The sequence below is a fragment of the Tachyglossus aculeatus genome, chromosome X1 (assembly GCF_015852505.1).
Source record: "Tachyglossus aculeatus isolate mTacAcu1 chromosome X1, mTacAcu1.pri, whole genome shotgun sequence".
In the NCBI taxonomy this organism is placed as follows: Eukaryota; Metazoa; Chordata; class Mammalia; order Monotremata; family Tachyglossidae; genus Tachyglossus; species Tachyglossus aculeatus.
This window is the reverse complement of record NC_052101.1, coordinates 94728063-94755752: the sequence shown is the minus strand read 5'-3', so window position 1 is coordinate 94755752 and position 27690 is coordinate 94728063. Positions and strand designations below refer to the sequence as shown.

Genomic DNA, 27690 nt, shown 5'->3' with positions numbered 1-27690 from the left:
TACCATGTATCTACCCCAGCGCTTAGAACAGTGCTTTGCACATAGTAAGCGCTTAATAAATGCTATTATTATTATTATTATTATTATTATGAGAAGCAGCGTGGCTCAGTGGAAAGAGCCCGGGCTTGGGAGTCCGAGGTCATGGGTTCAAATCCCGGCTCCACCAACTGTCAGCTGGGTGACTTGGGGCAAGTCACTTCACTTCTCTGGGCCTCAGTTCCCTCATCTGGAAAATGGGGGTTAAAACTGTGAGCCCCACGTGGGACAACTTGATTACCATGTATCTACCCCAGCGCTTAGAACAGTGCTTTGCACATAGTAAGCGCTTAATAAATGTTATTATTGTTATTATTATTATTATTTTGGGATCAGGCACCTAGCGGGCAGCCCCGGTTGCCGAGGCGACGGGGTCCTTGGCAGGCTGGAAGCCGCCATCTTGTGGCGCCACCTCCTGTCCAATGAGCGCGGCGGCGGCGGTGACGGTGGCGACGGCGGCGACGGTAACGGCCGGGGCGAGGGCGGTCCCTAATCCGGCTCCATCCGCCCGTTCGTCGGCCATGGAGGCGCCCGCCGCCCGCCTGCTCCTGCTGCTCTGGGCCTTCACCGCGGCCTGCGACGCCGAGGACCCGGTGCTGGTGAACGAAGAAGTCAAACGGACGGTGGACCTGAGCAGCCACCTGGCCAAAGTCACGGCCGATGTGACCCTGGCGCATCCGGGCGGCGCGGCACCCGCCGCCTCCTTCTTGGTGGCCCTGGAGCCCGAGCTGGAGGCCCAGATGGCCCACCTCGGGGTCCAAGTGAGTGCGGGAGCTGGGCCCCCATCCCCGGGGCCTCCTCTCACCCTTCCCCCCTTCCCCTCCCTTCTCTCGTCCGCGCCCTCTTGCCGTTTAACGTTGACCGAGGCGGGGCGTGAACACTTGCTTTTGGAAAAAAAAGGAGTAAGACGCCGCGGAGTTGTGGAAAAAAACAACAAAAAAAAGCCAACCAAAAACCCAACCCAATCTTGCCGAGCAGCCCGAGTTTGAGGGAGGAAAAGCAATAGATGAGCCGCCGAAAACTCGTTGAAAACATGCGGCCCCGGAGCCAGATTTGGGGTGTAAATCGCTTTTAATTGCACGAGAAGCAGCGTGGCTCAGTGGAAGGAGCCCGGGGTTGGGAGTCTGAGGTCATGGGTTCCAATCCCGGCTCCGCCACTTGCTTGCTGGGTGACTTTGGACACGTCCCTTCACTTCTCCGTGCCTCAGTTCCCTCATCTGGACAATAATGATAATGATGATGGTGTTTGTTAAGCGCTTACTATGTGCAAAGCACCGTTCCAAGCGCTGGGGAGGTTACAAGGGTATCAGGTTGCTCCCAAGGGCTCACAGTTTTAATCCCCATTTTACAGGTGAGGTAACTGAGGCCCAGAGAATCAATCAATCAATCGTATTTATTGAGCGCTTACTATGTGCAGAGCACTGTGCTAAGCGCTTGGGAAGTACAAATTGTCAACATACAGAGACAGTCCCTACCCAACAGTGGGTGACTTGCCCAAAGTCACCCAGCTGACAGTTGGTGGAGCCGGGATTTGAACCCACGGCCTCCGACTCCAAAGCCCGGGCTCTTTCCACCGAGCCACGCTGCTTCCCAATGGGAAAATGGGGTTGGAGACTGTGAGCCCCACGTGGGGCAACTCGATCGCCTTGTATTCCCCCTCCAGCGCTTAGAGCAGTGCGTCGCACATAGTAAGCGCTTATCAATCAATCGTATTGAGCGCTTACTGTGTGCAGAGCAGTGGACTAAGCGCTTGGGAAGTACAAATCGGCGACGCATAGAGACAGTCCCTACCCAACAGCGGGCTCACAGTGTGTATTAACAAATACCATCATTATTGTTATTAAGTGTAGGTATTTCGCTCCCACCTTGTAAGCACTGGGGGTTACAGCTCTTCAGCCGTGTGCGGCTACTACAGTGTGCAATACTTCCGTGTCACGCTCCCTTTCTCAGCCCTGCAGATCCTGACACGTAAGCAAAAGGCCCGGCCTGCAGCCAGCCGCCTCAGAGGAAACCGGAGCCCTCCGTGGCGACTCCATAGCTGGCTAGTTCGGAAAGAGCAGCCTTTTTTCCTCTAAATCGAAATGTTCTTCAAATTCCCGAATTTCTGGCCAGCGTCAACCCGTTTGGGCCTACCTCTTGTCGCGAGCTGGCTGTTCGGCAGGCAGCGCTCAGTAGGTAAACCCAGATCTCAGGTTGAAATAAGTGTGCAATTCAAACTAGAGGCAGGTTTAACACACCTATTTATAGGGATTGCGCATTAGTTTTATTAAAGCAACTCTCCCGGCGAGTAACTTGTAAGTGGGAAGGACTTGAGCCCACTGTTGGGTAGGGACTGTCTCTATATGTTGCCAGCTTGTACTTCCCAAGCGCGTAGTACAGTGCTCTGCACACAGTAAGCGCTCAATAAATACGATTGATTGTATATAGTTCGAACTTTTATATCATCATCATCAGTCGTATTTATTGAGCGCTTACTATGTGCAGAGCAGCAGCACATAGTCTAAAAGGGGGAGACAGAGAACAAAACCAAACATACTAACAAAATAAAATAAATAGAATAGATATGCACAAGTAAAATAAATAGAGTAATAAATATGTACAAACATATATACAGGTTAGGGGCTTACTATATATATACATATATATATCAACCGTCGTAAAACAGCACTTAAATGCCCACCCGTACATTTGTTGAAGTAAACCCAATCGTAGCAAGGCTGGTGAAAAGAAGAGCAGTTACTGCACTTTTGCACTTCCGTTTAATGTTTCTTTTAGAGCTAAATATGTAGTTAGAAAGTTATCCGGTGCCAAATGTGCCAACTTGCCATCAGTTTCCTTTAATTCATTCATTCATTCGTATTTATTGAGCGCTTACTGTGTGCAGAACACTGTACTAATCAATCAATCGTATTGAGCGCTTACTATGTGCAGAGCACTGTACTAATCAATCGTATTTATTGAGTGCTTACTGTGTGCAGAGCACCGTACTAATCAATGTCGTATTTATTGAGCGGTTACTGTGTGCAGAGCACTGTACTAAGCGCTTGGGAAGTGCAAGTTGGCCACATATAGAGACGGTCCCTACCCAACAGTGGGCTCACAGTCTAGAAAGGGGAGACAGACAACAAAACAAAACATATTAACAAAATAAAATAAATAGAATAGTAAATATGTACTATGTATGTAATGCGTTGGGGCAGTTCTAACCAGAGTTTTTTTGTGATCAAGTTGGTATTTCTACAGCATTTTCTGAATTACAGAAAAGCTTCATTTACATTGCTGCTGTATTCTTTTGATGCGTGGAGAATCTTTTCCTTTAATAAACACTCACCCTTTATAACGTGGTTGAAATAATGATTAGACCTCAGTCGAGACATTCTGGAGCACAGTGGCCCAGAAAGAGCACGGCCTGGGAACCAGAGGACCTGGGTCCTAATCCCAGCTCTGCCACTTGCCTGTTTTGTGACCTTGGGCAAGTTGCTTAATAATAATAATAATAATGATAATAATTATTATGGTATTTGTTAAGCACTTACTATGTGCCAAGCACTGTTCTAAGTGCCCCACTTGGGGCTCACAGCCTTAATCCCCATTTTACAGGTGAGGGAACTGAGGCACAGAGATATTAAGTGGCTTGCCCAAGGCCACACAGCAGACAAGTGGCAGAGACGGGATTAGAACCCACGTCTTGTGACGCCCAAGCCCGGGCTCCTTCCATTAAGCCTCGCTACTTCTCTGTGTCTCAGTTTCCTCATCTGTTCTCCCCTCTCCTTAGATTGTGAGCCCCGTGTGGGGCAGGGACCATCAAACATGCCTATCATGTGTCTACCCCAGTGTTTAATACAGTGTTCAGCACTTAGTAAGCACCTAACAAATACCGTTATCGTCTGAGAATCCAGTCACAGTATGTGCACAAAGTTCAGAAAAGTTAAGAGATTTGTGGAGGGGGGAGGGGAGGGGACATTTGACTGTATGTGTGTAAAGTTGTCTTTCATATTTGAGGATGAGTCCCTTGGGAGTGAAATTTGCTTACAGGAATGATATGGGTTCAGGGAGGTGGACTTTTCATTTCTAGGTTGATTCAGTGTATGACTCCTGCAGTATGCAGATTGTAAAGATCATGAAGAAGATAGTCCTTGCTCTCTAAATCGGGGTACCCCAGTACAATAGCTAGTTCTCGGAGAACCAACCCTGTCCATGCTGGGAATAGTTCTGGGTCTTCTAGTTTTAAAATTGCTTGGGGAAGGGGCAGGGGGAGACGGGTGCAGTGTGGATTGGGCTGGTGATTTGAAACAAACTGAGATTCTCCAGTTTTCAATAGCGAGGTTGACGTGGGGTGTGATTTGATTTGTTGCAACTTTATAGATTCCCCTCGATTTTTTTTTTTTTGTAATGTTTCCCTTTCCTTCTCCAAAGCCAGTGCTGCTTTACGTTTCCAGGTTTCTGTTCTTTTCCATCATCCCACACCTTCCACATAACCTTCTGCCCTTGTACTAGTTTTTTTTTAATGACATTTATTAAGTACTTACTATGTGCAAAGCACTGTTCTAAGCGCTGGGGAGGTTACAAGGCGATCAGGTTGTCCCACGGGGGGCTCACAGTCTTAATCCCCATTTTACAGATGAGGGAACTGAGGCCCAGAGAAGTGAAGTGACTTGCCCAAAGTCACACAGCTGACAATTGGCTGAGCTGGGATTTGAACCCATGACCTTTGACTCCAAAGCCCGTGCTCCTTCCACTGAGCCAAGCTGCTTCTCTGTTGAAGGCCTGAGGAAAGCTACTTCCCTGGGCTGCAGTACATCATGCTACTGCAGCCATGCATTTTGAGGAAAAATATCTTGTATTTGTAGAGCACCTTTCTTGTACTACTGTCTGATTTGTTCTGGGAGTCGAGAAGGGGCAGGTTATACCATTTTGCAGATGGGGATACTGAAGCACAGAAAGGTTAAAGTCACACACAGTTTGGGAGTTGAGACTCTTAGACCAGTGTTCTTTCCATTAGATTACTAAACATTAAAACCACAATATAGCCATTTTTAAAGAAATGCTTATCAGGTATTGGTTCTTGCCCCCAATATTTGTAATATATGCATTTCTCCTATGCTCAGTTTCTCACTATAGGTCACGTTGCAAATTTCCCATCTCTTTTGCTTGGCTATCATAAACACAAAAGAATTGTCCGTTGTCATTTAAAAAGACTCTTTAATCTGGTCAGAAGTCATCTAAAGAGCTCTTCTCAACGTTTTAAATTCATTTTTCAATGGACAATTGTCCAAATCATTAAAGTTGACTTTTGGGCAGAAATGACTAGATTTTGAGTCTGCTGCGAGTTCTAGCGCTTAGAATTCTGCCTGGGCTGGTTGTCACTTTAGCCCCAGACCTGAGCCAAAGATGATGGGTCTCTAGTCCCAAACCCGTTTTTCTTTTGAAACCCCACGTCTGGCCTGGCCTGAGGGCTGCAGAGAGGAAAGGGAGTCGGCTATGTATGCTAAACTGGTGTGCTTGAGGTTGTTTGCATGTGCCTCTGGAATTTGGAGGCCCAAGGACACATAAGACATGCACGGACAAGTGTAACGTGTTTCGAGACTCGTATGTAGCGCATTTATAAACGGTAGTCTGCGAAAAGCTGATTTTTCTTTTTTTTTTTTTTTTTTTAGCCAAACTTTTCAGGTACCCCATATAAGCAGATAGGGCTTGGTATTTTCAAAAATCTCTACTACTTAGGAGTTGATGAAACAATAATGCTCATTTTTAGTCTCGTACACAGTCATTTAGTTTCCAGGGGCTGTGACCCTTTAGGGGTCTAAGAAGGTCCTGCTCAGGAGTGATTCTCCCAAGGGGGACTTTGGATTCGGGCAGGACCCTTGAGCCCGGCTTGCCTTGTGGGGCGGCCTCTTGGACCCCAAAGCTACATTAGAATTTGGCGCTGTTGGCTGGGGAGGACCCACAAAGAGAGCATGCGATGACTGTATGGCACGTCTCCAGCTGGAGAAATGATTGGCTTTCACTGGTGGGACTCAGAAATATTACACAGTTCGGTTATGGCTTTGACGCGGAACTCTGAAACCTTGGTCGCTGGAATTATTTGGGAACGTTCTGGACCAGATGGTAGTCACTGATTCTGAATCTGGATATTGCAACCAATCGAGGGTATTTATTGAGCACCTGCTGAGGGCAGAGTAGTGTACAGGAAGTCCTCAACTTACCACCGTCCGAGTTTTGACGAGCGGCGCTTCCGACATCTCTGAATTTACACCGTTTCAGGTTTACGCCGTCGGATCCGACTTTACGACATCAGGCTCCTAAGGTAAGTATTGTATAACCCTGCCCCCTCCCTTCACGCTACTTTCCTGGTTCCCCTCGCCCCTTCCCTCTGCTCAGTGTCACTCCTGTGGCTCCCGACCCCCTCTTTGGCCACCAAGCCAAAGGGCTGGGGTAGGAGGAGGGAGTGGGATTGTTGAAGCTCCTCCTCTTCTTTCCCTGCCCCCAGTCAGTTAGTAGTTACTGAGCACTTACTCTGTGCAGAACACTATGCAGAATGCTTGGGGGAGTACAGTAGAGCCGGTAGACCCGATCCCTGCCTTCTTGGGTCTTACAGTCTTATCGGGGGGGGGGGGGGGGGGGGGGGACAGACACCAAAATACATCACAGGTTGGGGGAAGCAACAGAGGGTGAAAGCAGTGGCAGCCACCACTGTGGAGATTGCCATGTAGGCCCCCCCCCCCCCCCCCCCCACTTCTTTCCTTCATTCCCCACCACTCCTGGTAGCGGGAGCAGTGGCCACAGCCACTACAGGGGTTCCCATGCTGTCTCCTCATCCTCTTCTTCATCTCTGGCCCCGGCTCCACAGCGGTGGACGAGCCATCAGTGGTGGAGAAACGAATCAGAGCTGCCTTTGGCTCTGCTAAGTCACCTCTCCTGGAAACTACTCTGGCCCTAAGTAACTGTCCAGCAGCTGGCCTTTTCCAAGGTCTCCGCTTCAGCTGTTTTGTTGTCATAATACCAGGGTGTCACCCCTCCAGCAAGTCCCAGCTGGCATGAAGCCCCCACTCCCCACCCCCTCTCCTTTTACTCTTCCGCATCTGCTGGTTGCCTTAAAGGTATAGCACACGTCTGGGAATATGATGCTTTGCAGCAGCTCCAACATAGGGGTAATCAACAAGGAATTTCCATTCACCTTAGAAACTGCATTAAAAAAAATTGTGCTTTTAATGTTGTTGTAGGTAGGGGTAATGTGCATTCTTACAGTGCTCTTGTATTTTTAACTGTGATTTTTTGGGTCAATAAAGCTGTTTAAAATATAAATATCATACCCTAATGTACATATATTATTGTGTAATCGAGTACGTGAATCTGGGTAATTTTGGTAAATACAGAGTATCTGGTCATGGTTCAGGGACCAATTCCCAATTTATGGCATTGTTCCTATGAGGAAATCAGTTCCAACTTATAATGTTTTGACTTGAAGGCGATTGTCAGGAACCAGATTGTGTCGTAAGTCTGAGGACTTCCTGTACTGAGGGCTTGGGAGAGTGCGTTAGAAATAAAAAATTGGAAAGGCACACAAAAACTACTTCCAAATAACAGGAGCAGGGGGAAGAAGGAGGATATAATAGGTAGTCAAAGGGACTATCAGACTAAACAAACATAAGCGAAGTGCTAAGAATGGGTATAAATGCCAAAGTATAAATGTACACCTTAAATTGCAAAGGACAAATGACTCAGGTGGCACAGATGCGTTTTAATTTTTATTCTGCCACAGGTGAAGGGAGAAGAAGAGGAGGAGAACACCTTAGAGGTGCGAGAGACGAAAATTAAAGGTAAAAGGTAAGCAATGAGTCTCATTCTTGTCTTGCTTATGACCATGTTTAAACTTACCTTAGGGCAGCCGCAGTCCTTCCCGAGTAATATTCAGGGATCCTAAACCACAAAAGTTGCTCAGGCCCAAAATGACACATGGGGCAAGTTGGATCTTTATTGTGTCAATCAGTGAGGTTTTCTGTGATCCATCATGACACCGAAAGCCCACTGTTAAAGGGGAGATTCAGTGACCCCTCTTACACCTGTTCGAATCCAACTTGGGTTGTTGGTGATGACCTAACATAAAACCACGTGTAAAGCCACAACTGGGTCGGACTAATGGCCCATCCAGCCCTGGATTCTGTCTCCCAACAGTGGCTTCCCAACAGTGGCTTTGGGATGCCTGGAGGAACTACGTGTAGGTTTCCCTCCTGGGGCATTCATCCAAATGGTTATGGATGTACCCTTTAACATCCCTGACTTCCCCCCAAAAATCATCAAACAAAACCCATCCCAGACCTCTGCCCATATCTACTTAATCCATCTCAAGTCTTCTAACATGCCTAACTTTACCTCTAATAATCCATTACGGGCATCTCGCCCTTCATTTTATCTAAACACTTCTGGAATGTACTATTTTGGGTCCGTCCAATTTACTATGTTTATCTGCCACATAAAGGTGCTTGCTTCTGTTTGGAACCAATCTCCTTCAGGTGTCAGTGGATATCTGCTCATCCTGGTGAGGTGACATTAGTTGAATCTTAACCGTGGCATTGTTTTTGAATTTGAGGGCTGACTATAATTACATCTTTCCCCAGAAGCCATATCTTGCACTTGCTTGTACTGAAGCTCATCTCCCACTTTATTTTGGCTCACTCAGCTTTAAGAGGCTTTTATGTAATTTATAAACGCATGGTGTCATATCACCCTATCACTCCTCAGATCATCTCTAGACATGGAGATTTCACTGCACGCTCTTCCAAATCAATTATGAAAATGTTAAATAAAATCAGTCCAAGCACTGATTCCCAGGGGACCCCAATTCTCTTTCCATCCAGAAAAGTGGCCATTTATCTCCACCCTGTTGCTTAGCAAACCATTGCGTTCCTTTTTCTATGTGCGAGAGCGTTCCCTCCATTTCCATAGTTATTCAGATTTTTAAAAAATCCTTGGTGTGAAACTTTTGGTGGTCTTTTGAAAATCTACATATATTCTATCCCCTGGTTCTCTGAGCTCTTCAGAGAACTCCCAACAGATTATTGAGGCCTGATTTCCCCCTGATGGAGTCCATGTTGTCTTTCCCTCACTGTGACCTTGGATGATTTAGAGAGTCTGCCGGTTTTCCAGGTGGTGAAATGAAAGTCATATAAGCTTCCCTAGACCATCTCTTGTCTTATGCTGTCGAGTCGTTTCCGACCCGTAGTGACAACGTGGACACATCTCTCCCAGAACGCCCCCCTCTCCATCTGCAGTTGTTCTGGTAGTGTATCCATAGAGTTTTCCTGGTAAAAATACGGAAGTGGTTTACCATTGCCTTCTGCGCAGTAAACTTGAGTCTCTGCCCTCGACTCTCTCCCTTGCTGCTGCTGCCCAACACGGGTGAGTTTTGACTTGTAGCAGATTGCCTTCCACTTGCTAGCCACTGGCCAAGTTAGGAATGGAATGGGTATGCCTCTGCTTGACTCTCCCTCCCATAGCCGAGACTGGTAGAGTACTGGAAACTCTCCAGGCGTGACCCTGAGAGGGGAAGACCATGTCTAACATTCTTCTTATAGTTGGGAATTACAGTGGAGGTCTTCTAGACCTCCAGTGCAGTGGCCATTTGTAACAAAGTTAGGTACATATTTCCTCTAGAACTTCTGCAACTTCCCTTCCTGGTTCCTTCAGAATTCTTGGTTGGGTTTTGGTTACATAGAGTTTTTATCGATTTGGTCTAAAACATCTGCTGTGGTTAGCACACCTACCTAACATCTTAAGTCTGAACCAAAAAAATTGAGTGAGTTTTAGTGTTTATCAAGCAATTACTAGATGCCAAGCACTGTATTCAGTAAGGTATTCAAATCAAAACAGACCCTGCCTCCCGGTCATTTCTTATCCCCAATTTATAGATGTCTGTTGTTTTTAATGTATCCTCACATTATTGTTTGCTGTCGTCCCCATTAGATTGTAAGCTCCTGGAGGATAGGCACCGTGTCTCACACTTCTTTCTTTGGTATGTTACCAAAGTGCCTAGTAGTGCTAGTGTTTGAGTGTCCACTTAGTGCAGTGGACTGGAACCTTGGGAAGTACAGAGGAAACAGGGTAGACTTCCCTTACCCACAAGGAACTTACCCAGGGGAGACAAAAATATTTATAGGAGTAGTCAAATAATTGAATGTGCAACTAAATATGCATACAGTGGACAGAAAACATGCTCAGACATGGTTATGACCTGGCCCATGGAGGGCTGTAGCTTATGGTAAAATGTTCTTTGGTTTGAAAGGGACATGACCAGAAAAGGTTAGCGTTAGAGGAAGTACAGTTCATTCATTCAGTCATATTTAGTGCTTGCTGTGTGCAGAGCACTGTACTAAATGCTTGGGAAAGTGAGATACAGCAAGAAAGAGAGACAGTCCCTGCCCACAATGAGCTCACAGTTTAGGGCAGGGGGAGACAGACATCAATACAAATAAATAGGCATCAAGACATCAATACAAGTAAACAGGCATCAATATAAATAATTAATATTGCAGATAAATACATAAAGTGCTGTGGGACAGGGAGAGGGGGAAGAGCAAAGGGAGCGAGTCAGCGTGACGCAGAAGGGATTGGGAGGAAAAATGGGGCTTAGTCTGGGAAGGCCTCTTGGAAGAGATAGGCCCTCAGCAGGGCTTTGAAAGGGGGCGGGAGGGAGATTGTCTGTCGGGTTTGAGGAGGGATGGCGTTCCAGGCCTGAGGCAGGACGTGGGCCGGGGTCGGTGGCGAGGCAGGTGAGATGGAGGCACGGTGAGAAGGTTAGCATGAGAGGAGCCGAAGTGGGTGGGCTGGGTTGTAGAAGAAGACAAGGGAAGTGAGGTAGGAGGGGGCAAGGTGAAGGAGAGCTTTAAAGCCAACAGTGAGGAGTTTTTGTTTAATACAGAGGTGGATAGGCAACCCCTGGAGACTTTTGAGGAGGGGGATGAGGTGCCCCTGAGCGTTTCTGTAGAAAGATAATCTGGGCAGCAGAGTGAAGTATGGACTGGAGTGGGGAGAAGCAGGAGGCTGGGGGGGAAGAAGGGAGGCTAATGCAGTAATCTAGGTGGGATAAGATGAGTGATTATACTAATATGGTAGCAGTTTGGATGGAGAGGAAAGGGCGGATTTTAGCAATGTTGCGAAGGTGAGTCCGGCAGGATTTGGTGACGGATTGGGTATGGGGGTTGAATGAGAGAGCGGAGTCAAGGATGACGCCATGGTTATGGGCTTGTGAGACGGGAAGGACGGTTGTGCCATCTACAGTGACGGGAAAGTTCGGGAGAGAACAGGGACTGGGAGGGAAGATCAGAAGCTCTGTTTTGGACATACTAAGTTTGAGGTGGCGGGAGAACATCCAAGAAGAGATGTCCTGAAGGCAGGAGGAGATGCGAGCCTGGAGCGAGATCAGGGGCAGGAGACCAAGTTAGCCATATTGTAGCAAAAGGGAGAAGTATAATGGTAGAGTGACAGAAGGTAATGAGTTAGGATGGAGCAGGCTGATGGAGGACTTTGGATGTAGCCGATGTCCTGTTTCAACCTAATGTAGAGACCAGTTAGACCCTTTGGAGACCTTTGAGAATGGCAGTCCTGGCCAGAGTTGGAGTTGAGCCTCTCTCCTCCTATAACCCAGCCCACATACATCGCTCCTCTGGTGCTCACCTTCTCACTGTGCCTCGATCTTGCCTGTCTTGCCGCCGACCCCTGACCTGCGTCCTGCCTCTGGCCTGGAACGCCCTCCCTCCTCAAATCCAACAGATAATTACTCCCCACCCCCTCCCCCCCCGCCCCTCCAGCCTCACCGAAGGCCCATCTCCTCCATGAGGCCTTCCCAGGCTAAGCCCCACTTTTCCTCATCTCCCTCTTCTTTCTGCGTCACCCTGACTTGATCTCTTTGCACTTCCCCCTTCTCCCAGCCCCACAGCACTTACGTATATGTCATTTTATTTATTTGTATTTCTCTCTTCTCCCCCACCCCCGGCAGACTGTGAGCTCATTGTGGGCTGGGATTGTCACTATTGTTGTATTGTACTTTCCCAAGGGCATAGTACAGTGCTCTGCACACAGTAAGCGCTTAGTAAATACGATTGAATGAATGATGACCTTGATGGCCTCCAGAACAGAAGGAAAAGCTGAAGTTGGAGAAGCCAGATGAGAGCTTACTAGGGTGTGGGTTGGGGAGAGGTAGCAGCCAGAATGGGTGTGTAAGAAGCAGCCCTGGAATCTAGCAACTGCCTGGATATATATGGTAAATAACCAAAGAAAGCTCGGATGTTGGAAAGCTTGGAGACAACGATGGGTGATTCCCACTGAGGTGGGGAAGGTTGGCCGGAGAGAAAGGTTCTACATTGAGCTGGAGGTGGAAGTACCGGGTTTCAGCTCCTCATGTCCCGTTCGCTTCTAGTTCCCCCATTTAGGTCTGATAACACATAGGATCAACCTCCGGGGATTATCAGCCATAAAGGAGGAGAACAGCAAATTTAAAAAATAGCATTTTTAAGACCAACTGCTGTGGCCTTCAGAAAATTTGGCTATGACCACTTTAACTTTTGAGTGGTTGCACATTTGAAAAATACACTCATCCATAGGATCTCAAAATACCCCCATCTTTCCCTCTTCTTCTTTCCTGCCTTTTTGTTTCTCTCGGGCATTGTCTCCATTGGTTTCTCATTGTCTGTGTTTCTGAGGCTGTGGCAACAGCAAGTGAAAATAATTTCTTTAGTCTCTCTAGAACATGGGTGGGCACTTATTTTGACTGTCAGCTAGTTTCTCCCTTTTTCTGGTGGTCTGTGGGCTGACTGACGGCGGAAGGCAGGGAGAAGGCTGAAGTTTAAATTGCAGTAGTGCAGTCACTTCTAGTTGGCTCCTACCTGGCTCCTAGCCAGCCTTTGCATCTTCCTCTTTTCAGTGTCAGGGCATACAATGTGCTGGGAGTTTGCTGAGTGTATCTGCGGATGGCCAGGTAGGAGCTGCTGACAGAAGCAGCTGGATCCGGTCCTCCGGTGGCATTTTGCCCACTTCTGCCCACCTCAAGATATCTTGTATCTTGAAACTGTTAGACTCATTTTGGCTTTCCTTACTTAACCTCTGGATATACGTTCCTCCTCCAGCGGCACATTTTTCACCGTGAAGCTCCCCTCTCCCCTGACTGCCGGAGCCAAGATCCGCGTATCGATCGAAACCGTCTACACCCACGCCCTGCAGCCCTACCCAACCCAGATCACCCAGGCAGAGAAGCAGTTTGTGGTGTTTGAGGGGAACCACTATTTCTACTCGCCGTATCCTACCAAGACACAGACCATGCGTGTGAAGCTGGCCTCCCGCAACATCGAGAGCTACACCAAACTGGGCAACCCCACACGCTCTGAGGACATGCTAGAGTACGGGCCTTTCAAGGATATCCCGGCTTTCAGTCAGGTAAGCTAATAGCGATCAATCAGTGGTATTTACTGTGCCCTTACTGTGTGCAGAGCACGGCACCGAGCACTGGGGAGAGGTCCGTCAAGCTGGTAGACATGATCCCGGCCCTCGAGGCCCTTACAGAATGTGACTTGTGGGGTCCGGTCTAGAAGCTCCCAAAACACATCAGTCAGTTGTATGTGTTGAGCGCTGTCTGTGCGCAGAGCACTGTACTAAGTGCTTGGGAGAGTACAACACAATATAGCAGGCACATTCCCCGCCCACATTGCAGTGCAACCTGTAGGATGACCTCCATCCACCTTATCAGTGGTTTGGGGGAAGTTGGGGATAGAGAGGTCAGAGTTCAGATCCTGAAGCGTAATTTTTTTTTTTAATGGTATTTGTTAAGTACTTACTATGTGCCAGGCATTGGACAAAGCACTGGGGTAGGTGCAGGCTAATCATTCATTCAGTCATATTTATTGAGCACTTACTGTGTGCAGAGCACTGTACTAAGCGCTTGGGAAGTACAAGTTGGCAACATATAGAGGCGGTCCCTACGCAACAACGGGCTCACAGTCTAGAAGGGGGAGACAGACAACAAAACGTGGTCAGGTGTCAAGTCATCAGAATAAATAGAAGTAAAGCTAGAAGCACATCAGGTTGGTCACAGTTCTTCCCATGTGAGGCTCACAGTTTTAATTCCCATTTTACAGATGAGGTAACTGGGGCACAGAGGAAGTGAAATGACTTGCCCAGGATCACACAGCAGACAGGTGGGAGAGCTGGGATTAGAACCCAGGTCCCTCTAACTCCCAGGCCTGTGCTCTATCCACCAGGCCATGCTGCTTTTCGGGGGCTCCCCTTTAGGACACCTCCAGAAACTGGTCACTGCTGTTGAGCCTCCTCCCTTCTCTGCTCTTTGATCAATCAGTCAATCAGTGGCATTTATTGAGCACTTACTGTGCGCAGAGCACTAAGCGCTGGGGAGAGTAGACTAGTACAATATGACGGCAGATGACTCATAACACGGTTCTTTGAAATGTAAGGATGCTCCCTCCCCAGGAGACCTCACCGGAAATACTGTTGTTGATGGTGCTGCTGCTCTGTGTGACATATTGTGTTCTCCATGTCTTTGTAGTCATCTTTCTCCTTTTTTTAAGCTGGGTGGCCTGGTGCCAACTTTTAGGTCATTCATTTTGATCTCTAAGGTTGACTGTATGGGCAGTAGGCCTTTGATGAAAGGATTGAGACAGATAAGTAGTGAGAACAACTAAGCTAGCGGATCCAAAGGACCCTTTTCCTCAAATTCATCATCCAAGGGGCAGTGCAGGAAACAATTCCTCCCGGTCCTGCTGCACTAGTGTCCTTCTTGAGTTAACTCCTCACCATTGACTTTAAAGCACTCCTTGCCCCCTTTCTGCTTCACTTCACTGCTCTCCTTCTACAAAGCAGCCCGCCCACTTAGCTCCTCTAGTGCTAACCTTCTCACTGTGCCTCTGTCTTGCCTGTCTCACTGCCAACCCCTAGCCCAAGTCCTGGAACGCCCCCCTTCCTCAAATTGACAATTATTCTCCCCCTTTTCAAAAGCATTATTGAAGGCACACCTCCTCCAAGAGGGGCTTCCCAGACTAAGTCCCACTTTTCCTCATCTCCCTGACTTGCTCCCTTTGCTCTTCCCCTCTCCCAGCCGCACAGGCTTATGGACATATCTGTAATTTTATTTGTATCGATATCTGTTCTCTCCCCCCATCCTCCTGACTGTAAGCTCCATGTAGGCAGGGAATGCCACTGTTTATTGTTGTATTGTCCTTTCCCAGGCACTTAGTACAGTGCTCTGCACATATTAAGTGCTTAATAAATGATTGAGTGAATAATAAAAAAATAAAAATAATGGCATCTATTAAGCGCTTACTATGTGCAAAGCACTGTTCTAAGCACTGGGTAGGTTACAAGGTGATCAGGTTGTCCCACTTGGGGCTCACAGTCTTCATCCCCATTTTACAGATGAGGTAACTGAGGCACAGAGAAGTTAAGTGACTTGCCCAAAGTCACACAGCTGACAAGTGGCAGAGCCGCGATTTGAACCCATGATCTCTGACTCCAAAGCCCGTGCTCTTTTCACTGAGCCATGCTGCTTCTCTATATAATAATTATTGTGATATTTGTTAAGCACTAACTCTGTGCCAAGTGCTGCACTGAGTGGTGGGGTAGATATAAAATATATAAGAGATATAAGATAATCAGGTTCCACATGGGGCTGACAGTCTTAAGTAGGAGAGAGAACAGGTATTGAATCCTCATTTTTCAGTTGAGGAAACTGAGGCACAGAATTGATTCATCCAGGGTTACACAGTAAGCACGTGACAGCTAAGATTAGAACTCAGGTCCTCTGACTCTTTGGCCTGTGATCTTTCCACTAGCCTGTGCTGTTTTCTCCTAGTGTTGAGATATTTATAATGTACCATATATCACACCCCTCTTTAGCAGAAATCTGTAAGTCAGAAGAGGCAGGAGGAGTAGGAACAGTAGTAGAGTATGAATAATAATAATAATGATGGTATTTGTTAAGCGCTTACTACGTGCAAAGCACTGTTCTAAGCGCTGGGGAGTTTACAAGGTGATCAGGTTGTCCCATGGGGGGGCTCACAGTTTTAACCCCCATTTTACAGATGAGGGAACTGAGGCACAGAGAAGTTAAGTGACTTGCCCGAAGTCACACGGCTGACAGCTGACGGAGCTGGGATTTGAACCCATGACCCCTGACTCCAAAGCCCGGGCTCTTTCCACTGAGCCACGCTGCTTCCCTATTAAGCAATTGCTGTGTGCAAAGCACTGTATTAAGTGCTGGGAAAGAATACATGGGTGAGAATTAGACAGGGTCCCTGGCCCTCAAGGTGCTTACACTCTCCGAAGTGAATTGTCGATAGCGTCAGGTGAGCTGGAACTCCCAAGGCAAGGAGGAATGTTTCCAGTGTTTCCGACATCATCATCATCATCAATCGTATTTATTGAGCGCTTACTGTGTGCAGAGCACTGCACTAAGCGCTTGGGAAGTACAAGTTGGCAACATATAGAGACAGTCCCTACCCAACAGTGGGCTCACAGTCTAAAAGGGGGAATATTGGGAAATATTCCATATTGGGAAAGAGAGCAGCTGGAGTCTTAGTGAACCCGAGTTCGCAATCCAAAACCTCAATTTCTTAAGAGGAGGCCACCGGGAGCCCCATAGTGAGCTAGGTCCTTGAGGAGACTTTAAAGCTTCTTAGTACTTTCTAGTGAGTTTACAATCGTACCCTCTTCCCCATTGTCATGTTCACGAGCCCCCTTGGGTGCCGAGCTCTGAACTAAGCACCAGCTGGCTCACCCAAGACTGGGGGAGGAGGAAGGAGGCAGGGACCTTGAATTGGGAGGAATGGAGCTAATTTCCTACTACTCATTTACATATTCCTCAGTTTGAATCCAGAGCTGTCAGAGTAAAAATCCTTTCTAATCCTTCCCTACAGCACCTGTATATATGTATATATGTTTGTACATATTTATTACTCTATTTATTTTACTTGTACATATCTATTCTATTTATTTGATTTTGTTAATATGTTTGGTTTTGTTCTCTGTCTCCCCCTTCTAGACTGTGAGCCCACTGTTGGGTAGGGACTGTCTCTATATGTTGCCAACTTGTACTTCCCAAGCACTTAGTACAGTGCTCTGCACACAGTAAGCGCTCAATAAATACGATTGATTGATTGATTAATATTCTTCCTCCTTTGACTAGATGTCACTCTGTGATTTGATTGTGACTTGTCTATTTTCCCATTCCTCTCTCTGACAGGATTCTTTCAAAGTGCATTATGAGAATAACAGCCCCTTCCTGACCATCACCAGCATGACTCGCGTCATTGAAGTTTCTCACTGGGGCAATATTGCAGTGGAGGAAACTGTCGACTTGAAGCACACAGGAGCTGTGCTTAAAGGTCCTTTCTCCCGATATGACTATCAACGACAGCCAGACAGCGGGATTTCTTCCGTCAAGTCTTTCAAGGTATGTGCGTCTTGGTTCCGTTTCTGTAAAGAAACCCTTCCCGCTGGATCGCGGCTAGGTAATAATAATAACAATAACGATGATGTTTAAGTGCTTGCTGTGTGGCAGGCACTGTACCAAGTGAGATACAAGTAAGTCCCATGTGGGGCTCATAGTCTCGGTCCCCATTTTGCAGATGAGGTAGCTGAGGCCCATTAATATACGTGACTTGCCCAAGGTCACACGGCAGACAAGTGGCAGAGCCGGGATTAGAACCCATGACCCTCTGACTCCAAGGCCCGTGCTCTATCCACTAGGCCACCCTGCTTCTCAACCTCATAAAATCGCATGGGAGCTAAAAGTACGTTGAAATTGTGGAGCGGCTTTCAGTTTCCCACACAAGAGATTCTTTTGGCAGGTAGAAGCAGCTTGGTTTAGTGGATCGAGCACGGCCCTGGGAGTCGGAGGACCTGGGTTCTAATCCTGGCCCTGCCATATGTGTCCTGTGTGACCTTGGGCAAGTCATTTAACTTCTCTGGGCCCTAGTGACCTCATCTGTAAAATGGGGATTAAGACCGCGAGCCCTATGTGGGACAGAAATGGTGCCCAAACTGATTAACTTGTATCTACTGCAGCGCTTAACACATACCATAAAACAAGGTAGAGAGGCTTTTATGGAGAAGCAGCATGGCTCAGTGGAAAGAGCCTGGGCTTTGGAGTCAGAGGTCATGGGTTCAAATCCCGGCTCCGCCACTTATCAGCTGTGTGACCTTGGGCAAGTCACTTCTCTGTGCCTCATCTGTAAAATGGGGATTAAGACTGTGAGCCCCCGGTGGGACAACCTGATCACCTTGTAACCTCCTCAGCGCTTAGAACAGTGCTTTGCACATAGTAAGTGCTTAATAAATGCCATCATTTAATCCTAATCAAGCCCTTGAAAGTTAAAGGTAAAGTATTTTAAGGATTGGGTTCTGGAGTAGAGAAAAGAGCAGCTTTCATTCTAGAAAGTTATTGGAAGAATGGGTGGCAGGGCAGAGAGCCCCCAGGTAGGCTTGATTAAATGGTGCCATAACATATTTAAATGACAATTCCAACTTGAGCTGTGACTTTCTAACTTTAAAGCTCCCATTCATGCATTCATTCAATCGTATTTATTGAGCGTTGACTGTGTGCAGAGCACTGTACTAAGCGCTTGGGAAGTACAAGTGTGCAACATATAGAGACGGTCCCTACCCAACAGCGGGCTCACAGTCTAGAAGGGGGAGACAGACAACAAAACAAAACATATAAACCAAATAAAATAAATATGTACAAGTAAAATAGAGTAATACATATGTACAAACATATATACATATACCAGTCTGTGTTCCATTTGAATGCTGCACTTCTTTCATCTGCCCCTCCATTGGTAGTATTTTTGAGCAATTCCTCATGCAGGCAAATTTAACTAATCACCAAGGTATTAGCCCTGTTTATATGGAAAAAGCTGTACCCTTCAGTGTCTGCTGAACGGGGATTGAAGAGAACATTAACGGATCTCTTAGATTGTGAATCCCAGGTGGGATGGGGACTGCATCCAATCTGGTAATCTTTTATCCCAGTGCCTAGGTAGTACACTGCTTTGCACACAGTATTCATTCATTCATTCATTCAATCAATCGTATTTGAGCGCTTACTGTGTGCAGGGAAATGTACTAAGCGCTTGGAAAGTACAATTCAGCAATAGAGATAATCTCTGCCAACAGTGGGCTTAGAGTCTAGAAGGGGGAACATCAAAACAAGTAAACAGTCATCAGTAGCATCGATATAAATAAATAGAATAGATATATACACATCAAAACAAGTAAACAGGCATTAATATAAATAAATAGAATTGTGTACATATATACACAAGTGCTGTGGGGTGGGGAGGGGAGGTAGAGGAAAGAGCGAGTCCGGGCGATGGAGAGGGGGAGCTGAGGAAAAGTGGGGCTTAGTCTGGGAAGGCCTCTTGGAGGAGATGAGCCTTCAGTAGGGCTCTGAAGGGGGAAAGTGTGGCGGATTTTAGGAGGGAGGGTATTCCAGGCCAGAGGTAGGATGCGGGCCAGGGGTGAGAACGAGGCACAGTGAGGTTAGTGCCAGAGGAGCGGAGTGTGCCGGCTGGGCTGCAGAAGGAGAGAAGGGAGGTGAGGTAGGAGGGGGCAAGGTGATGGAGAGCTTTGAAGCCAAGAGTGAGGAGCTTTTGCTTGATGCGAAGATTGATAGGAAACCACTGGAGATTTTTGAGGACGGGGGGTGACATGCCCAGAACGTTTCTGTAGAAAGATAATCCGGGCAGCAGAGTGACGTATAGACTGAAGTGGGGAGAGACAGGAGGTTGGGAGGTCATAAAGGTTGCTGATCCAGTGATCCAGTTGGGATAGGATGAGTGATTGTATTAATGTAGTAGCGGTGTGGATGGAGAGGAAAGGGCAGATCTTGGCGATTTTGTGAGGGCGAGACCGGCAGGCTTTGGTGATAGATTGGCTATGTGGGGTGAGAGAGTGGAGGCAAGGAGTAAGTGCTCAATAATTACCATTCATTCATTCAAACGTATTGAGTTACTGCGTGCAGAGCACTGCACTAAGGACTTGAGAAAGTACAATATATTATATCTGCACACAGTAAGCACTCAATAAATAGGATTGAATGAATGAATACAATGCAACAATAAACAGACATTCCCTGCCCCACAAAGAGTTTACAGTGTAGGGTGGGGGGAGACGGACATCAGTACAAATAAACAAAAATTACAGGTATGTACACAAGTGCTGGGGGGGGTGGGGATATCAAATGCTGATACTTACAACTGTAGCATCAATAGGCCGAACCTTTCTTTGGCCATTTGAGGCTGCCTACCATCCGGAGCAGTGGGGTATTGTCTTTCAAATCAGTTAAGTCTTTGTTTTAGTGGTTCTGCTCCTGGAGTGGGGGTGGGGGGTGACCTTTTGAGAGCAGGAAGAAAGCATTTGAGGCAAATGGGGGAGAATTCACCTTGTTAGTGAGATAATGAGCCTGATGCTGAAAGACCTGGGTGTCACCTATGCAAAAAAAAGATGACTCCATCCTGCAGGGAGAAGAGGAAGAAATGCCCGGAACACTCCCACATCTTTATTTAAGCCTCCCCTGCCCCAGCACCTTTTCCACATAAATTAGTGAGGCTCTTAGGCTCTCTCATATGTAAACCTGGTCTGGAAACCGGAGGTTGAGCCGTCTGTTGGAAATCTTGTTAACATATTATACTAAGCCTTCTTCACATCCTCAAACCCTTCTAAGAGAGAATCAATCAACCAGTGGCATTTATTGAGCTCTCTCTATGTGCACAGCACTATATTAAGCATTTAAATAGCAAGATCCCTGACCTCAGGGAGTTTACAGTCTAGCAGGGGAGACACAATCCCGTGTAAGTGCTTAGGGGACAAGGATTTAAGTTTATAGATGACGCAGAAGGGAGGGACAGTAGGGTGGGGAAGTGAAAGATTAATCAGGGAAGGCTTTCTGGAAGAGGTGAGATTTTAATATTGCATTGAAGATGGGGAAAGTGATGGTCTGTGGGATATGAAGGGAGAAAGGAGTTCCAGGTAGGCCTTGAGCCAAAGGGTTGATGAGAGAGGTGGGATGGGGGCACAGTGAGTAGGTTGGTGCTAGAGGAGTGAAGCACGTGAGGTGGGATGAAGTGGGAAGGGAGCAAGCAAGAGCTGATTAAATGCCTTAAAGCCAATCAGGAGTTTCTGGTTAATGAGGTAATGGGTGGGCAACCATGGAGAATTTTGAGGAGTGGGGAGATGTGCTCAGAACAATTATTTTTTAGAAAAATGATCCGGACAGCAGTGAAGTGTGGACTGGAGAAGGGAGAGGCTGGTGCAGAAATCCAGATGTGGCCTGACAAGACTTTGGACTAGGGTGGATCTAGAGGGAGGGGTGGGTTGTAGATAGAAATGACAGGATTTGGTGAGCTTTTCTCAGGATGAGCTTTCCATCAGAAAACTTGAATAATGCCCAGATACCATCATTGTGTTTAAATGAATGAATTATCCATAGTGTTTGTGGGAAGGGTAGGCCTGAACACAACTTTGAGCATCAACATCATTTCTTTAGTTCCAACCTGAAGTGAGTAAATGATGTAATAAAAAACCTGCCTTAAAGGTCAGTTTCTAGCCAACCGCCAGTTTGCATGCCTGAAATGTTTGTTTTCTCTCAAGCAGGAGGGAAGTTGTGATTTCTTCTTTGCTGCTGGACATTAAGGATGGTGGTGATTTATTGGTTTGCTTCTTATGTGAAACTGACATGAAGAAGAGCCATCCGTTCATTGTCGTATTTATTGAGCACTTACTGTGTGCAGAGCACTGTACTGAGCACTTGGGAAGTACAAATCGGCAACATATAGAGACGGTCCCTACCCGATAACGGGCTCACAGTCTAGAAGACTGAAGTCTTCTATCTTTGAATTGGATATTAAAGTGATTTGCTATTAAAGTGGATAGCCAGAGAAATTCCTTTGGGGTAGAAGTTACTGTTGGCCATGAGGAAATCCTCATACAGTAGCCTGAGAGACTATCCAGGTTTCTGAATCCCTTCAAGGCAGTTCTTGAAGCTGCCTTTTAGAGGGAGAACTGGATGGTCGTTCTCTTGGTTGCGGCGGTGGCAAAATGGTTTGTGTCCTGCAATCACTGAGTGCCTGGATCATCTTCCCTGCAGACCATCCTCCCTGCTGCTGCTCAGGATGTCTATTACCGAGATGAGATTGGAAATGTCTCTACCAGCCACCTTTTGATCCTGGATGACTCTGTGGAGATGGAGATTCGGCCCCGCTTCCCACTCTTCGGGGGATGGAAGACCCACTACATCATTGGCTACAACCTGCCGAGCTACGAATACCTCTATAATCTGGGTCAGTGCTTGCCCGTATGGAAAGTGATGGGACAGATTGTTCTTTCTCCCGACAGGGTCCTTTCTAACCTTGGGGTCTGTCCAGGGTGCTGGGTTGGCATTTTTTAGGCACCCAGGGGAAGTTTGGAAGCTTCAGACTGGTTGAGGGAGTCACTTATTCTTTTTTTTATTCCTCCAGGTGATCAGTATGCCCTGAAGATGAGGTTTGTGGATCATGTGTTTGATGAGCAGGTGACCGATGCTCTTACTGTGAAGATAATCCTGCCAGAAGGGGCCAAGTGAGTATGAATGCTAGCAGGGGAAGAGCAAGAGACTTGTTTGTCTGCTTGTTTTTTAGTCTGAGAACAAGGCTGCTGACTAGGAATGCCCTGAGAGGAGACAGCGGGTTGGGGCGGTGGGACCTGGGGCTCAGCAGGGTACAGCTCCCAGCCTTCCTGAGAGCCCATCCTCCGCATGACCTTGTTCCACCCGCCTTTCTGTGTTATCTTCCCGGTGCCATTGCAGGGGGGAACAGCCGTCAAGGAGCTCACAGCTGGTACGGCCCTGGCCTCCATCCCGTGTGTTGTTGCTCCTGAGGTGCCCCGTAACGACAGAGGCCAGTGGACGTGGCGTGGGCCAGAAAACTGAATCTTTCTGAGTCAGTGGCCCGAGCTCTTCTCGAGAAGCCAGCTGCGGGTCCCGAGGCTGTGTCTCCTTCTGGGGTTACTGTGGATGGACCCTGGCTCTCCCTGGGGTGCTTTTTATTTCGGTGGTATTTAAGTGCTTACCCTATGCTAGGCACTGTTCTAAGCACTGGGGTAGATATAGGGTAATCGGGTTGGACACAGTCTCTGTCCCCCATGGAACTCAGTCTCAATCCCCATTTTACAGATGAGGTAACTGAGGCCCGAAGAAGTGAAGCCCATGGTCACACAGCGCACAGGTGGCGGAGCCAGGGGTTGAACCCAGGTCTTTCTGACTCCCAGCTTGTGCCCCACATCCAACTCCGTCTGTTCTCAAGCAGAATGGGCAGTCCAGAGCCCCCAGGCTGTGCAAGTGAAAGGGTGGGGAAAGCCATGAGTGCTGAAAGAAGGGGCTCAAGGCAGAAAGTGCTTAGTTCAGTGCTCCGCTGCACTGAGTGCCTAAATACCGTTGAGCGTGAGCCGAGGAAAAGGTCACTCCAGGCTCCTCTCCGCACCCCTTTCCCAGTCCCCTAGAGCACCTTTGCCCTGCTTTTCTCCGTCCTGCCCATTTCCCTGACCCGCTTTATCTGTGAGGGGTAAGGTGATCCCCGTATCCTCAAAGTAACAGGCATTGCCGAAGTCCTAGAGACGAATCGATTTCTCAGCCATTTGGGGGAAATAGCCTCCAGTTGAGTTTCTTTGTAGCAGGGAGATTTATTTTTGATGTTTTGTGTGCTGGAGGCCATGTCAGGCCCCCTGTCCGCTCACTCCCGGGCAGAGAGGTGACGGGGATATTGGGCTCTCATCCGCAGGAACATCCATGTCGACAGCCCCTATGAGATCAACCGGGCACCGGATGAGTTGCACTACACCTACCTGGACACATTTGGCCGGACTGTGCTTGTGGCCCATAAGAACAACCTGGTAGAGCAGCATATTCAGGACATTGTGGTAAGTTGTAGCCGTAGAGTTTAGTGAGCGCTGTCCTAAGTGCTGGGAGAGAAGCACTTAGTACAGTGCTCTGCACATAGCGCTTAATACGATCGAATGAAAGAGAAGATGCAAGGGGGAAATTAAACGCAGTCCCTGGCCCCTGAGCAACTTGTGATCTGAAAATACGAAACGTCTTCTGCTAGCCCACCAGCTCCTTCCCCGAGGGGACTTTGGAAACACAGGATTGACTAGGTTCTGCATTCCTGCTAGAGCGGCAGAGGATAAATTACCAAATTGAATGTGGGAAAAAGTGGGTTTTGTATGGTTTAGGCTCTCTGGTGCGTTGATAGCTCTCCTGGAGGGTTTGTTGCAGTTGCTCCCAACTTCTCTATTTCTCAGGAATTGGGTGGGGTGATAGGTTCTCTCTTTCTAGCTCTCGAATGCCCAACTCCCCTGCTTCCTTCTCAGGTGCACTACACGTTCAATAAGATCCTCATGCTTCAGGAGCCCCTTCTGGTGGTTGCAGCTTTTTATATCCTGTTCTTCACAGTAATCCTCTATGTGAGGCTGGACTTTTCCATCACCAAGGTGAGTCCCTTCTGAGGCTAAATTGCAGCTAGGGGAGGAGCCACAGTTCAAAAGACTCACTAGAGCGGTTCAGGAAATGGCCACTTGACTCCTCTGAGGTGCCCTCTCTGACTAAGTTGTGTGTTTTGATGATTCGTTTCCCATGTGTCATGATAATAATTTTTTTTTTTTTGGTGCTTACTATGTGCTGATCACCGTGATAAGCGCCTGGGGTAGACACAAGAGAATCAGGTTGGACCCGTGTAAGTGGGAGGGCAAGCAGGCATTGAATCCTCATTTTACAGGTGAGGAAACTGAGGCACAGAAAAGTTAAGGGATTTGCCGAAGGTCACACAGCATGCAAGTGGCAGAGCCCTGCTCTTTCCATTAGGCCATGTTGTCACGTGAAGGAAACTTTCCCATGGGGTGATGCGGTGTATAGATGGTTTGGCAAGTGAATCACTTGAAGCCGCATCCCAAATGGCTTTTGGCCCATTTTAAAGCTAGAGGTTTTGCTTTTAATCATTCCCCACCTCAGTTCTTTTCTTTGGAATACTGGACGTCTCATCTCTAATATAGTCTTACTGAGCAAGTGTGGTTTTGAGGGTGGGCAGCGAGGTGTGGAGGGAGCATCAAAGTAGGGGACCATTTAGGGATGCAGAATGTCTCTTTTGACATGAGTTGTTTCCTGGACTACTTTAACCCTTAAGCAGTCAGCAGCCGGAGACTTGATAGGCAGTTTGGGAGTGAGGGGCAGCTTCTTCCGAGAGAGGGAAGGATTCATATTTCTGATTTCCTGTCTCTCCTGAGACTCTGCCTCTTCCACGACTCAAGTGTGTAAAAGCCTGGGTGAGCACCCTGGACCTATCCTGCTCTTGAGGGTGATGGTTTTGTTTTCTGGTCCTTACCCCTGCTCCCCCTCCCAGCAACTTCAGGGACAATCACAATCCAGACGTTCCAAGGTTTGTTTAAGTCAGTGACAGCTCTCCCTCCCCTGCTCCACCACCCCGCCCTTTAGAAACCTCAGGAAGCCAGGATGCCTGCCTTCACTTCTCTGTGCTGTCATGTTAATCACTGTGCCCAACAGGGATTACCCACTTCTTCAATTGTGAGCACCTGTGTGGGTTTTGCCCGATGTACCTTTGGTTGAGTACCTTCTCCAGCGCCGAGTACCCGTAAGGGCGTAATAAAAGCCATAATTATTATTCAGATTGGTACTTGGTTGGCAGGGGCTATATTAGGGTGGGCTCAGGGCTTCTAGGGTGCCTGATCAATACAGGGATCCGTCTCCCATAGGATCCAGCCGCTGAAGCTCGGATGAAGGTGGCCTGCATCACGGAGCAGGTTCTGACCCTGGTTAATAAGAGATTGGGCCTGTACCGCCATTTTGACGAAGCCGTCAATAAGTACAAGCAGTCCCGCGACATCTCCACCCTCAACAGTGGCAAGAAGACCTTGGAGACCGAGCACAAGGCCCTTACCAATGAGATTGCCTCACTGCAGGCCCGCCTGAAGACTGAGGGCTCTGACTTATGCGATAAAGTAAGGGGCTTACCGGTCTTGGTGGGATTCGGGGGGTGGGGGCTGGACGGACTCCGCTCGACTCGGGTTTGTCGCCCGTTCGAGTTCTGAACGGTCTGCGAATGAGGGGGCAACCTCAGGTGTGGTGGAACATCATTTTCTTTCCTCTTTCTGAGAACCAGGGGGATTTGGGGCTATCACGTGTGTGTAACTGCACTGTGGTGGAGTCACTTCCATGCCAAGCGGGCTCCCTCTTCCTGTGTTTGACAATTCTGTGCTGCAGCTCTCTGCTCTGTCTGCATAATTGTGGCCCCAACCCAAAAAGAAGATTAAGGTCCCATAGGTCTGGGGTTCAGTTTAGTTGGAACTTGGTGGTGCCAAGCCAGATGGAACATTTTGGCCTGTGCAGGGATCTAGCGCGTCACTTTCATCATTAGGTGCCTGCTTATCTCACAAGCCTCTGATTTGTACTCATTTACAATGTTTGGATTAATAATGATAATAATAATGATGGTATTTGTTAAGCGCTGACTACGTGCCAAGCACTGTTCTGAGCGCTGGGGTAGATACAAGGTAATCAGGTTGTCCCACGTGGGGCTCACAGTCTTAATCCCCATTTTCCAGATGAGGGAACTGAGGCAAAGAGAAGTAAGTGACTTGCCCAAAGTCACACAGCTGACAAGTGGCGGAGCCGGGATTAGAACCCACGTCTTCCGACTCCCAAGCCCGGACTGCTCTCCTTTCCCGTGCTCCACTCGCAAAGCCCCTTTGCAGAGCAAATATGGGGAAAATGTAACCAAACCAAAGTCCTGCAAACCATAGACGCTGGTGAGGGGATTCTCAGTGATATGAGCAGTGGGGCTGGAGTGCTATTTGAAGTATTTAGAATCCGGCCACTAGAAACATTTCCAAGTCACTGTGTTGTCTGGTAATATGTAATGAGTTAAGGTGCAGGTCAGCTGTAATTTTAGCCCAAGTTTCCCCCAAAGTTCAGAGTTATGTCATGGTCCTGGCAATCCAGTCGGCTGACCTCCTACCAGAGGCGCCGTCCAAAGTTGGTCCCGAGCTGGTTCGAAACCCCCTCCAGCCCCAAGACCGTGGACGGGGAACAGGAGACCAAGTGTCCCAGATTGCCCTTGGCCATGCCCTATATAATGAGCCCTGTTATCACGGAGAAAGATGCTCCCCTCCATCGTCCCCCATCTCCCTAACCTTGAGTCTTGCCATTCCCATTCAGTCCAAGACCGGTCTAATTGGGCATTGGTCGCAACGCTCCTCACCAGCCCCCCGGGCCCTGCCCAGTCTCTTCTGTCCCGGTGTAACGCCGCATCTTCTTTTGGGCATCACCAGGTCAGCGAGATCCAGAAATTCGACAGCCAGGTGAAGGAGCTGGTGCTGAAGTCATCCGGAGAAGCAGAGAGGCTGGTGGCCGGCAAGCTCAAGAAAGACACCTACATCGAGAATGAGAAGCACCATTCAGTCAAACGACAGGATCTAGTCTCCAAAATCGACAGCATCCTCGATGCTTTGTAACTGCGGTACTGCCACGTTGGGGAGGGAGCAGCTCCCGTGTGCGATCAATGGTCCCTGAGTGTGTTTGTCGCAGCAGTTGATGCCCCCTGGGGTGGCGGG

At 47.9% G+C, this 27690-nt stretch overlaps 1 protein-coding gene and 1 non-coding gene across 2 annotated transcripts; one reads left to right on the top strand and one right to left on the bottom strand.

The window, feature by feature from the left end:
* Nucleotides 1–526: 526 nt before the first annotated feature.
* On the top strand, nt 527–27690 carry RPN1 (ribophorin I). The gene is made up of 10 exons (XM_038772682.1): nt 527–797; nt 7799–7863; nt 13158–13464; nt 17279–17488; nt 22184–22376; nt 22554–22653; nt 23850–23988; nt 24439–24558; nt 25834–26079; nt 27409–27690. The coding sequence occupies exons 1-10, from the start codon at nt 558–560 to the stop codon at nt 27589–27591; spliced, it is 1803 nt and encodes a 600-aa protein (XP_038628610.1). The 5' UTR covers nt 527–557; the 3' UTR covers nt 27592–27690.
* On the bottom strand, nt 9446–9583 carry LOC119920283. Its single transcript, XR_005448040.1, has one exon. It is a non-coding gene; the product is annotated as a small nucleolar RNA SNORA7 (small nucleolar RNA).